This window comes from Bos indicus, chromosome 2, assembly GCF_029378745.1.
Source record: "Bos indicus isolate NIAB-ARS_2022 breed Sahiwal x Tharparkar chromosome 2, NIAB-ARS_B.indTharparkar_mat_pri_1.0, whole genome shotgun sequence".
NCBI lineage: Eukaryota > Metazoa > Chordata > Mammalia > Artiodactyla > Bovidae > Bos > Bos indicus.
The window spans coordinates 129,656,916-129,670,629 of NC_091761.1; the positions used below are offsets into that span (position 1 = coordinate 129,656,916).

The 13,714-nt window shown below is 48.6% G+C and overlaps 1 protein-coding gene across 2 annotated transcripts in view; it reads right to left on the reverse strand.

Annotated features, from left to right (window-relative positions):
* The window catches only part of EPHB2 (EPH receptor B2), a 219,629-nt gene that overhangs the window by 9,671 nt on the left and 196,244 nt on the right, over window positions 1-13,714 (reverse strand). The window contains exons 9-11 of one of the 2 annotated variants that reach the window (XM_070776966.1): window positions 13,454-13,521; window positions 1,534-1,656; window positions 735-982 (exon numbers count right to left, since the gene is read on the reverse strand). In XM_070776966.1, coding sequence (XP_070633067.1) covers window positions 735-982; window positions 1,534-1,656; window positions 13,454-13,521 — 439 coding nt within the window. The remainder of the gene's footprint in view (window positions 1-734; window positions 983-1,533; window positions 1,657-13,453; window positions 13,522-13,714) is intronic. The other variant, XM_070776974.1, reaches the window with a different exon arrangement.

Here is a 13,714-nt window from a genome sequence, read left to right on the forward strand (position 1 = left end):
CCCTCCCCTTCTAATGGCATACTTCTGATTCCTAGTCAGTGCTCTTTGTCTAGCTGGTTGACTGTGACTTCTCGGGGCGCCTGGAAGCTTTCCCCTGTTGCCTTGTGCTCCAAACTCTCTCCCTGTATAGCTTTGGGGAAATCCAAACCTGGTGAAAACCCTGGACTAAGGGTCAGGAGACCTGGATCCAGTCCTGGCTCTCATCTTGAGCCTCCGGGTAACCTTGGGCACACTCTACTTCTCTGAGAGCCTCAGTTTTTCTCTCGGGCGTCATGAGAAGACTGGCTAAGTGCTTGGAGGGAAGAGATTTCAGGTTGTATGCCAACGCTGATCAACTGGCTGTGGTTTCCCTGATAGAGAAAGATTCTGAGATTGCTTCTGGGTATAGTGGGAGAGAGTCTGGGATTTATTAGCAATGCCTGTCATGAATTCAATCCCTCTATCCCTGGGTCAGGAAGGTTCCCTGGAGGAGGGCATGGCAACCCACTCCAGTATTCTTGCCTGGAGAATCCCATGGACAGAGGAGCCTGGACAGCCACAGTCCATAGGGTGGCAAGGAGTCAAGACACAACTGAAGTGACTTAGCACGCATGCACGCCGTGGATAAAGGAATAGAATGTGGCAGCGAGCAAGCCATTCTTGACCATGATCTTTCCAAGACCTTTCAGGCTTTGACAGCATAAAGCTATGCTCACCACTGCTCTTCCTGCCCCACCACTCTTGGCTTTCCCTACCCGGAGGAAGGAGTCCAGGGAGCCGTTTTCCATGAACTCAGTGATGATCATTACAGGTGTGCTCTTGGTGACCACGCCCTCCAGGTGGATGACGTTGGGATGGTCGAACTGGCCCATGATGGAGGCCTCACTCAGAAAGTCCCGGCGCTGCTTCTCGGTATAGCCCGACTTGAGGGTCTTGATGGCCACGAAGATCTCTCTTTTGCCCGGCAGCTTCAGGTGGCCGCTGCATACCTCACCAAACTCCCCTGGGACAGGCACACCAAAGAGGCAGGATGTCACTCAGCAGGTGGAAGCGCCGCCTCCCTCTTCCCTTTCACCTCTGCCCCTGGGGCCAGTTAATCCTTGCAGACACAGAATCCCTTTAGAGAATGCAAGGGCCTCAAAGAGTCTCAGCCACCTTCAGGAGGAAGGGTAAACCCTTTGTGGCCAACCCGTGGTGTTTGGCTGGGCGTGGGGTGAGGAAGTAGGGGGACCTGGGGAGATGGAGCGAGGGACCTGGGATGAATGGCAGGAAGGACAAAGCATTAGACAGAGTCCAGAGTACCGGGTCCCAGAACTAGCTCGGTCTCTGATGTGAGCAAGCTCCTTCCCTGGGCCTGTTTCCTCAGGTGATGATGAGGTAGTTTTTCTGGACATCTTTGGGAGCCCTTGCACCTTGGATAATCTGAGTCTTCAGGCCTTGGAGGGTTCTCTGAGGCATCCTACCCTCCACCCCAGGAGTACACATTGGGGTGGTCCCCGCCCCCCCACACCCAAGGCTGAGGTCATGGTACTTGGGAGGGTACCAGTCACCTACCTGCTCCAATCACCTGCTCAATTTTGACACAGGAGATGTCAATTTCCTTGGCAAACTCCCGCACTGCCTCATTGGGGTCTTCGTAGGTGAAGGGGTCAATGTAGATCTTCATGCCTGGGGTCACTGGGAGAGAAGGTCAGGCTCAGTCACATGCACAGACTCAAGAGGTGGACAGATGGAAAAGTGTGAACCAGTCCTTCTGCAGAGGGAAGGACTCTCCCACAGGGCCCCAGGAAGAGCTGGGCAACCCCCTGCATTTTCACTTGACCTCTCTGGGTCTCAGTGAGCAGGTGGGCACTGAGCTAAGTAGGGGGTGAGGGGAACAGAAAGTCAGCAGGGATAGCAAATAGGTTCTAGTTTTTGTTCCAACTGTAATTGATCAATAAGGGCTTCCTCCAGCAGCTAAAAGACTGTGGGGATTGATTAACAACGTCTGTTCGAGCGTGGGCATGAAAGGATAGATAGGCTTGTCACACGTGTGATAGAGAATCAGGGGGTGCAAAGTAAAGGAAGAGGAAGACAAGAAAGGAGCAGAGGGAACTGGAACAAAAATACAGAAAGAGCAGGCAACAGACCATGTTCTTGGTCTTTTGCTAAGGCGATCTCCCTGCTTTTCAAGGCCTAATTCAGGCCTGCTCTCTGCTCAGGAGACTTTTTGGCTGCCTCAGGCATCCCAGGCACTGGAGGGGCTGCCTCACAAGCATCTGAGTACCCACAGCTCCTAGGCCCACCTCCTGGGTCCCTCTGCTAGCCAGGTCTCAAACTTTTCTGGATCTCATATTCCTTGGTGATCAGCAGGAGGCTGGACACGGGGCATATGAATTTAATTCCTGATCTGATCTGGTTTTTTTTTTTGATGCAGAGAGGAAGATGGTAACTTGGATACTAAAGACCCAATTCTGACCTCAGCAGTGAGTCAGCAACGTGCTTTGAAGGAAGGGAAAGACGAGCCCTCCTTCCTCCTCCCAGATGACTAGTCTTCCACTTCCCAGACCATCTGGCTCTCACCCAGCTGGGGCCTTCCTCTGGGTCCCCAGCCCGCATTCTCCCCCTGCTCCAGGAGCTATGAGTTTGGGAGCAGCAGCTCTAGGAGTTGGGTGCTGGAGTCCCTGGACCGTAGCAAGGTTGGCTGGTTGGTGAGTGGGGCCACAACCCTGCTCAGCTCCGTGACCTTGGACTTGTTAGTTGACCACTCTCAGCCTCTAGTTCAGACATTCCCGTCATCTAAGAGCTGGAACCTCTAACACAGGGGTTGGCAAAATGGCCCACTGCCTGTTTTGTAATAAAGTGTCATAAATAAAGTTTTATTGGCACACAGCCACACACATTCCTTTGTCTGTGACCGCTTTCCCGCTCCAGTGGCTGAGTTGATCAGTTACAACAGAGACCATAAGGCCTGCAAAGCCTAAAATATTTACTGTCTGACCCTTTACAGAAAAGCTTGCCAACCACTGCTCTAACACATTAGTTTTATTTTGTATTATTTATGTGGGTGTCTGCCTAGCCCTTTAGGTCAGAGTTTTCTTAATTTGGGTCTTTCGTGAACCACTTGGCAGACCCAGGATGGGATGAGTGGGGCTGCTGAAATGGAATACATTATTATTGTCTTTTTGGATTAGAAAAACAATTTATGCTCTTTATAGTTTAAAATTATGGAAATAAATATGGTTGAAAATAAAGTCCTCCAAAAATCTATCTCTGAGTATAGAATTTTTTTCTGGATTTCCTTTATAATTTTATACACATACGTATGTATATTTGTGTTTCTCTGGGCATAGGATCCAAAACTTTTAGCAGACTTAGAGGAGCCTCTGACCTCAAAAGAGGCTAAGAACCACCGTCTTGCAACTTTCCTGGTGGTCAAGTGGTTAAGAATCTGCCTTCCAACCCCTGATTGGGGAACTAAGATCCCACATACCATGGGGTAGCTAAGCCTGTGTGCTGCAACTGTAGAGCCCATGTGCCACAACGATAAACCCAGCACAACCTAAATAATAAAAAATAAAACTATAGTACTTAAGTGAGAGGATTTGAAAACCCCACCATGGTGGGAGCCTGGGAAGGGGGGATGGGTGCCCATTTTTTTCTCATCCCTCCCTCCCTGGCGCACTGCACACGCTTGATGCTCGGTGTCTGTAGACTGACAGAATCTGGATGATAGACGTGGAAGAATACCAACACCAGTTTCCACCTTCTGAGCCCTTTGTCTCTGTCCAGCACTGGGCCATGCTCTTTATGTGTATTCTCCCATCTCCTCCACCCAGCAGCTCCTAGAGGTTGTTGTTTAGCTGCTAAGTCCTGTCCAACTCTTCGAGACCCCAAGGACTTCAGCACGTCAGGCTTCCCTGTCCTTCACCATGTCCCTGAGTTTGCTCAAACTCATGTCTATTGATTGAATGGGTGATTCCATCTGGTCCTCTGTCGCCCCCTTCTCCTCCTGCCCTCAGTCTTTCCCAGCATCAGGGGCTGGGTCTTGGCAATTTGCATCAGGTGACCAAAGTATTGGAGCTTCAGCTATAGCATCAGCCTTTACAATGAATATTCAGGACTGATTTCCTTTAGGATTGACTGGTTTGATCTCCTTGCAGTCCAAGGGACTCTCAAGAGTCTTCTCCAACACCAGAATTTGAAAGGATCAATTCTTCTGCGCTCAGCCTTCTTTATGGTCCAACTCTCACATCAATAGAAATAGTCATTTATGATAGGAAATGACTATTGGAAAAACCATAGCTTTGACTAGACGGACCTTTGTTGGCAAAGTGATGTCTCTGCTTTTTAATATGCTGTCTACATTTGTCATAGATTTTCTTCCAAAGAGGAAGGATCTTTTAATTTCGTGGCTGAAGTCACTGTTTGCAGTGATTCTGGAGCCCAAGATAATAAAATCAGTCACTGATTCCACTTCCTCCCCCCCATCTATTTGTCATGAAGTGATGGGACTGGATGCCATGATCTTAGTTTTTTGAATGATATCATTATTCTCATTTCATATGAGAGAAAACTTTAGCTCAGAGGGGCTAAGTAATTTGTCCAAGGCCACACGGCTAGCAAATGGCACAGCCAGCATTTGAATCCAGGTCTGTCAGAATTGAGTCAAGGGCCACTGCTCTGAATCACCAAGCTCACTGCTTCCTGAAGGAAACCCACCCAGATCTGGTCCATGCTTCCTCCTCCTGGATTCATCTGTGATTCCTCCTCCCCTAAGTCAGCCCTCCCCAGAGTGGGGGCATCAGCTCCTGCAGAGAGCCTCTCTTTTTTCGCCCAGACTCAGCGTCTGGGCTGTGGCCCTTGGTGACTAACTTTTCACTTCCTTGCCAACAGAACTAGGGGAAATTCTTCCTCCTGGGCCAGCTGGGGAGGGAGGATACGAATGGGTCAGTTCAGGGAGCTCAAAGCATGCTTGGATGCTGCCAACCAATCAGATGCTGTCTCTAAGCCTTGGACAGGAGTGCTAGTCAGGAGGGCTCCATCACTTACAGCAGGGGTCCCCAACCCCCTCGGGCCACTTGGACTGGTACCGGTTAGGAACCAGGCCACACAGTAGGAGGTGAGCGGCAAGCAAGTGAGCAAAGCTTCATCTGTATCTATAGCTGCTCTCTATCACTCTCCCCAGAGCAGGGAGGAGAAGGGGACGACAGAGGATGAGATGGTGGGATAGCATCACCGACTCGATGGACATGAGTTTGAGTAAGTTCTGGGTGGTAAGTTTGAGTAAGTTGGTGATGGACAAGGAGGGCTGGCATGCTGCAGTCCATGGGATCACAAAGAATCGGACACGACTGAGCGACTGAACTGATCACTCTCCCATCACCCCAAAATGGGACCGTCTAGTTGCAGGAAAACAAGCTCAGGGCTCCCACTCATTCTGCATTATAGTGAATTGTAGAATTATTTCATTACGTATCACAATGTAATAATAACAGAGGGCTTCCCTGGTGACTCAGATGGTAAAGAATCTGCCTGCAATTCAGGAGGCCTGAGTTTGATCCCTAGGTTGGGAAGATCCCCTGAAGGAGGGCACGGCAACCCACTCCAGTATTCTTGCCTAGAGAATTCCATGGACAGGGTTGCAAAGAGTTGGACATGACCGAGTGATTAACACACACTCATAATCATAATAGAAATAAAAATCATAATAGAAATCACAGTAAATGTGATGCACTTGAATCTTCCCTCCACCCCTGCCACTGGTCTGTGGAAAAATTCTCTTCCACGAAACTGTCCTGGGGACCTCTGGCTTAAAGCAGGTCCTTGAAGGCGAGTGCCTCCATCTGGCCTCCCTGTAATGGCCTCCACTGACAGCTCCCTGCTACTTGCATAAGGAATTACTTACCCAGAGGCCCCGGACACGCCTCGCAGTTTCTGGCCTCTCTGCTTCTGTTCGTGTGGTTCCCTCTACCTGGAGCACCCTCTTCTTCCTTTGTGTCCAGGTCGAATGCCACCTCCTCTGTGCAGCCTGCCTGGGTCCCTCCAGAGGGGACCAAGGCCTTCTCAGGCTGCCACTGCTCTGTCCCCACACCCACTCCCACAGATGTCTGTATGACTTTCCTACCTCGTGCCAGGGCTCCCGGATTCACAGGCCCACAGTCCCCACCACCCCTTTCTGGAACACTCTCCTGCCTGTGAGGGCTTTGCCCCTCTCTCCCCCAGGGGCACAGAGGCCATGTCTGTCTTGTTCTTGCTAAGTCCCAGGGCCTGGCACATAGACGGTGCTCAATAAATGCTCACTGGAAGAACACTAGCCTTACTCATTGACATGCCCTTGTTTTCTCTCTCTACCTGTTTGGGGTCACAAATACCTTTGGGAATTTTATGAAAGCTATGAATTCTGCTTCCTGGCCTAGAATTCACACGTGTGTGCATGTGCCCATGGTCAGCATGCAATTTTGGAATGTTTATAGGCCCTGGAAGCTCTAGGAGTTATGAACTCTCAAGTTATGAGCCCTTGCTCTAAAATGTTTTCTCTAGAGTATATTTGAGGGTGGTATACAGTAGGTACTTAATAAACACTTTTTGACTATATGGCTCTGAGTGCTGCAGTTCCTGCTTCGGTGACCTCTGGTTTCGCCTCACCATTGATAACATGATTGGCTCACAGTTTAGCATGGTTTCACCACATAGCAGACCCTGTTCTAGGCACTAATAGGTATCAACCCAATTAATCTTCCCTGACGATCTTTCTGGGTAAATACTACTATTAGACCGAGCCCTACGAAACTGTCAATATTTGACTCCTCCTGATCTACATGGAACAACAGACTGGTTCCAAACAGGAAAAGGAGTACGTCAAGGCTGTATGTTGTCACCCTGCTTATTTAACTTATATGCAGAGTACATCATGAGAAACACTGGGCTGGAGGAAGCACAAGCTGGAATCAAGATTGCCAGGAGAAATATCAATAACCTCAGATATGCAGATGACACCACCCTTATGGCAGAAAGTGAAGAGGAACTAAAAACCCTCTTGATGAAAGTGGGGAGTGAAAAAGTTGGTTTAAAGCTCAACATTCAGAAAACAAAGATCATGGCATCCGGTCCCATCACTTCATGGCAAATAAATGGAGAAACAGTGGAAACAGTGTCAGACTTTATTTTTTTGGGCTCCAACATGACTGCACATGGTGATTGCAGGGATGAAATTAAAAGATGCTTACTCCTTGGAAGGAAAGTTATGACTAACCTAGATAGCATATAAAAAGCAGAGACTTGACTTTGCCAACAAAGGTCCGTCTAGTCAAGGCTATGGTTTTTCCAGTGGTCAGGTATGGATGTGAGAGTTGGACTATGAAGAAAGATGAGCACCGAAGAATTGATGCTTTTGAACTATGGTGTTGGAGAAGACTCTTGAGAGTCCCTTGGACTGCAAGGAGATCCAACCAGTCCATCCTAAAGGAGATCAGTCCTGGCTGTTCATTGGAAGGACTGATGCCGAAGCTGAAACTCCAATACTTTGGCCACCTCATGGGAAGAGTCGACTCATTGGAAAAGACCCTGATACTGGGAGGGATTGGGGCAGGAGGAGAAGGGGACGACAGAGGATAAGATGGCTGGATGGCATCACCAACTCGATGGACATGAGTTTGGGTAAACTCTGGGAGTTGGTGATGGACCAGGAGGCCTGGCACACTGAGATTCATGGGGTCACAAAGAGTCGGACACGACTGAGTGACTGAACTGAACTGAACTGATCTACAAAAATGGCCATTTCATTTGGTTTCAATCTAACAGTCCCCCTCTTTTTTGATGAAGAAACTGGTATAAGAAAGGCTAAATGGGACTTCCCTGGTGGTCCAGTGGTTAAGAATCTGCCTGACAATGCAGGGGACACAGTTTCGATTCCTGGTCCGGGAAGGTCCCACCTGCTGCAGAGCAACTAAGCCCGTGTGCTGCAACTACTGGGCTTGTGCCCCGAGACAAGAGAAGTCACTGCAGTGAGAAGCCTGGGCGCCACCACGAAGAGTAGCCCCCGCTCACCAAAACTAGAAAAGCCTGTGCACAGCAGTGAAGACCCAGTGCAGCCATAAATGAATGAATAAGGTGAAACAACTTGCCTAAGGGGACATGGGCATAGCTAGTTAGTGGCAGAAGTGTTGATTGAATCCAGGTTGTCTGCCTTGAAAGTCTACACTTAAAACTGCCAAGCTACTGGTTTATTTTGGGTGCTTCCCCACCTGTGTCTTGGGATAGAATGTGAGCTCCTTGTGGCCAGAGCTTTGCACAAGGAGGGACATTTGGCTCCCAGGAAGGACATTTTCTGAACTGCAGTTGGATGAGAACCTTGGCAGGCAAGAGTCTTCAGAAAATATTGGGCTACTGTTTGGATGATTTATGACTGTCAGGGTCACCAACAGGGTCACACACCATCCTGAACCCATGTGGAAAATTCACGATGAGGGAAGGAGGAACCAGGCATCCAGAGACCTGGATTTGCATTCTGGATCTGCCAGCAATAATGGTCACAAATAAGTTGCTTTATGAGTTTGAATTCAGGATCAATCACTGTATTGATCTGGCCGTGTGCCCTTGGGCAAGTTACTTTTTTCCATCTGCAAAATGGAGATAATAAACAAATCCCCTATCTCGTTAGGGGGTTGCAGAGATTAAATGAGAATCTTTTGAAAAGGTTTTGTTCAGTCTTTGGCAACCAGAAAGCACTGAATAATTGTTAATTGTTATCATGAGGAGTTGGTTATTATTAAATATTATTATTACAAAGCACTTCAACATCCATTAATTCATTTACTCCTCAAAACTCTGTGAAAGAAGCATCATTCCTGCTACTTCCCACATAAGGATGCCAAGGATCAGAGTGGTTTTTCCTGAGCTTCCAGTGACTTCCCCAAGGTCACACTGAGCTGGCCGGTAGCAAAGTAGGGTTGAGAAATCCGGTGCATCCCTCTGGCTCCACGTCCAGGCACCACAGACGTCAGCACTCATTCAGCATTTGCTGGACAATGGAAAACACGAGCCCATGAGGGTGACCTTGGGTTGGTCACACACATAGCCAGGCCTCAGCTTCCTCCTCTGTTCCAGCCACACAAGGTTGCTGGTGGATATGTGATCACGGGGCTGGCCATGTTTTGAGAAAAAAACAAAACAACAAAATCCTGCTCAGATGCAGAGAGTAGGAGCGTGAGCTTGAGAATGTGTTGATTTATGAACAACACGTTCTATTCTGGAGTCTGTTTTTAAAATAAATCCCCGCTGTCACCTGTTTTCCTTGCTACCGACTTGCTGCTCTAAACAGTGATGCTCCTGAATGCTCCAGGTGATGGAGCGTGTGAGCCTGTCTTACTCAGAAGGGTGTAGGGAGCACAGCGTGGCCAAGACTGTGTTTGTACCCCAGCGTTTGCCCCGCACAACTGTGGGACCTCTCTGTGCCCTGGTTTCCTCAAAGTGGGAAATGACCAGGGCTAAATGAGGAATACATGTTGAGCATTAAAGTAGCTCTTGGCCCATAGAACACAATATGTTTAGCTATATCTACCATCATGATTTTATTACTTGAGGAACAGGCTGGGCCGATGGAATTTATGAGTTTTATTTTTAACATACAGGTGGATTTTTATTTCTGTGTAGTTAAATTTGTCCACTTCTGTCTTATGATCCTTTCATTGCTTTTGTGCTTAGAAAGTGCTTTTCCCTCCACGTATCAATTAAATAGTTACCTAAATTGTCTTCTGGAAATTTTAATGGTTTAATCATTTTTACAGTGATGTCTAAAAATGATTTTTAAGCTTGGCAAAGTTTACTTCAAATTAAGTCTTACCCAGAGGGGCCTCCCAGATGGCGCAGTGGTAAAGAATCTGCTACCAGTGCAGGAGACGGAAGAGACACAGGTTTGATCCCCAGGTCGGGAAGATCCCCTAGAGCAGGAAACGGCTATCCACTCCAAAACTCTTGCTTGGAAAATTCCATGGACAGAGGAGCCTGGTGGGCTACAGTTCATGGGGTTGCAGAGTCGGACACAACTGAGCAAAGCATGTGTGCGCCTGCACACACACACACACACACACACACACACACTCACACAGAGGCTTAATACCAAGAACTCCTTGACACTGCTCTTCATCGCACACTCCGTATCTAGTGCTGCAGCGAATCCATTGGTCTACTTTCAAAGTGTGTCAGAACCCACCGCCTTCCTACCACTTCCCTTGCTGCCACCCTGGTCCAGCCACCATCCTATCTTCCCTGGATTATCCCAACAGCCACCTCCCGGCCCCTGCTCCATCCCTGCCTGGCACCGCCCAGTCCATGTTCCACAGGGCAGTCAGAGAAGTCCTGTGAAAACTGTAACTCCGAGCCTGTCCGTCTTTGTCTCAGACCCTTCCAGAGGCGTCTCATTTCACTTAGAATAAAAACCAAGGCCCGGACTTCCCTGGTGGTCCAGTGACTAAGAATCCGCCTGCCATTGCAGGGGACATGAGTTCGATCCCTGGCCCAGGAAGATTCCACACGCCCCAGGGCAAGTAAGCCCGTGTGCCACAACTACTGAGCCGACGTGCTGCAACTCCTGAAGCCCTCGAGACCTAGAGCCCACACACCACAGCTGGGGAGTATCCCCCTCTCTTGGCAACTAAAGAAAGCCTGTGCACAGCAACAAAGACCCAGCACAGCATTCCCAAATTAACATTAAAAACACTGCTCTAATCCCTGCTTGGAGAATTCTGAGCATTACTTTGCTGGGGTGTGAGGTGAGTACAATTGTGCGGTAGTTTGAACATTCTCTGGCATTGCAAAATGAAGAAGCGAAGAAGAACTAAAGAGCCTCCTGATGAAAGTGAAAGAGGAGAGAGAAAAAGTCGGCTTAAAACTCAACATTCAGAAAACAAGATCATGGCATCTGGTCCCATCATTTCATGGCAAATAGATGGGGAAAAAATGGAAATGGTGAGAGACTTTACTTTTTTGGGCTCCAAAATCACTGCAGATGGTGACTGCAGCCATGAAATTAAAAGATGCTTGCTCCTTGGAAGAAAAGCTATGACCAACCTAGATAGCATATTAAAAGCAGACATTACTTTGTCAACAAAGGTCTGGCTAGTCAAGGCTATGGTTTTTCCAGTAGTCATGTATGGATGTGAGAGTTGGACTATAAAGAAAGCTGAGCAATGAAGAGACTTTTGAACTGTGGTGTTGGAGAAGACTCTTGAGACTCCCTTGGACTGTAAGGAGATCCAACCAGTCCATCCTAAAGGAAATCAGTCCTGAATATTCATTGGAAGGACTGATGCTGAAGCTGAAACTCTACTACTTTGGCCACCTGATGTGAAGAACTGATTCACTGGAAAAGACTCAGACGCTTGGAAAGATTGAAGGCAGGAGGAGAAGGGGACGACAGAGGATGAGATGGTTGGATGGCATCACCAACTCGATGGAGCAAGCTCTGAGAGTTGGTGATGGACAGGGAAGCCTGGCGTGCTGCAGTCCATGGAACTGCAAAGGGTCGGACACAACTGAGCGACTGAAATGAAACTGAACCCCTGCAGCTCTGAATCACCCTTTCCTATCTTGCCTTTTTCCCACAGCACTTTCATCTTCTGATATACCATACACTTTGCTCATTTATTGCATGTATTTAAAAAATTTCCTAGGATTTTTTATTATATTCTTTTTAAAAATTGTGGTAAAATATGCGTAATATAAACTACACAATTTTAACCATTTCAAAACATGCAGTTCAGTATTATTAAGTACAGTCATACTGATGTACAACCAATCTTCAAAATTCTTTTAATCTTGCAGAAAATGTAAGCCCTATTTTCTAAAGTTTATCAATATTTTGTACTTATTTTAAAAATACCTGTCACTTTTTAAAAATTGAAGTATAGTTGATTTACCATGCTGTGCCAATCTCTGCTGTACAGCCAAGTGACTCAGTTATACACATACATACATTCTTTGCCTGGCGTGCTGCGATTCATGGGTCGCAAAGAGTCGGATACGACTGAGCGACTGATCTGATCTGATCTGATCCATTCTTTTTTTATATTCTTTTCCACTATGGTGTATCACAGCATATTGAATATAGTTCCCTGCCCGATCCATGCTGCTGCTGCTGCTGCTAAGTCGCTTCAGTCGTGTCCAACTCTGTGTGACCCCATAGACGGCAGCCCACCAGGCTCCCCCGTCCCTGGGATTCTCCAGGCAAGAACACTGGAGTGGGTTGCCATTTCCTTCTCCAATGCATGAAAGTGAAAAGTGAAAGGGAAGTCGCTCAGTCGTGTCTGACTCATTTCGACCCCATGGACTGCAGCCTACCAGGCTCCTCCATCCATGGGATTTTCCAGGCAAGAGTACTGGAGTGGGTTGCCATTGCCTTCTCCACCCGATCTATGAGGACCTTGTTTATCCATTCTAAATGTAATAGTTTTACTGTCCCTCCCACTAGAATGTAAGTTCCACCAGGGCAGGAATATGGGGTTTGTTTACTTGTGTGTCCCTAGCACCTGGAGCAGAGCCTGATGTACATAATGGGCCACAACAAATATGTGACAACTGAAGGGATGCGCGGATGACCCCCTCACTTGGGGACCATCTGAGAAGCTCTAGGGTACCCCACTGAGTACAGTTTGAGAGCCTATAGGGGACCCACTTGGAATTCCCATTTGCCAAGTGAGCCAAAGTGAGGATCCATATCTCCTCTCCCCCACACAGATTGTTGGTTCTGCCAAGATCAGACAGAGAGGAATCTACACTCTGTTGTTCTCTTTACTTGGTGCCCCCGGGAGGAGACATCTGCTCTGGGTGTGTCTGGCACATGTGCCCCCAGCCCTGGCCGAAGGTGGCATGGGACAGTGAAGGAAATGGGGGCATGGTGCAGGGGTTGGGAAGAGGCAGCCAAGGAGTCACTGAGCGGTACAAGAATGGGCCTCCCGGCTCCCTTCTCTCCCCTCCGTGGTCAGAACCTGGGGTCCTCATCATCTCACTCAGATCATGTACTGGGTTGGCCCAAAATTTCGTTTCCCATACCATCTTATGGAAAAACCCGAACGAACATTTTGGCATACCTGATATTTATTCTGCCAATCTGTCTGGTGCCTGCTGTGTGCTGGGCAGCCACCTGACACTGGGGAGGTGGTGGTGACTGTCAGACACGATTTCAGGTCCCCAAGTGCCCCCACTATAATGATGGAGGGACAGGGAGACGACCATCACCATGCAGCCAGGTGGGGGCGCTGTGCATCCAGGATAGAGAGGGGATCAAGGAAGGCTTCTCAGAGGGGTTTGTATAAGAGGAAGCCTGAGGGAGTGAGCTAGCCAGGGCAAGAGAGGGGAGAGTGCTCCAGGCAGAAGGAACAGCATGTTCATGTCTGACTGCAGCAAGGGAGGAGGAAGACAAAGGAGGCTGGAGAGGTTGCTGCGGAGCTGACAAGTGAAGGACCCCAGGGTGCCAGCCCCGCCGAGGTATACGTACTGTGGCCGCTGGTGTAGTGTTGCAGCTTATCTGTGTACTCCGAGTCAGCACGTTCAAACCCCCGTCTTCTGGAACAAGAGCAAAGGGCTGGAGCCACCTGGAGGCGCCCGGGGAGATGGGAGCCACAGCAGGTGATAGGCAGAGGGTGGGCAGGCCCTGGAAACCACCTCCTTGCCAGAGAATTCCCTGCCGGACCCTTGCCTAGCAGCCTCACCTTCCCTGGTTCCCTCTGCCCCAGCCCTTCCCACTTCTCCAACTTCA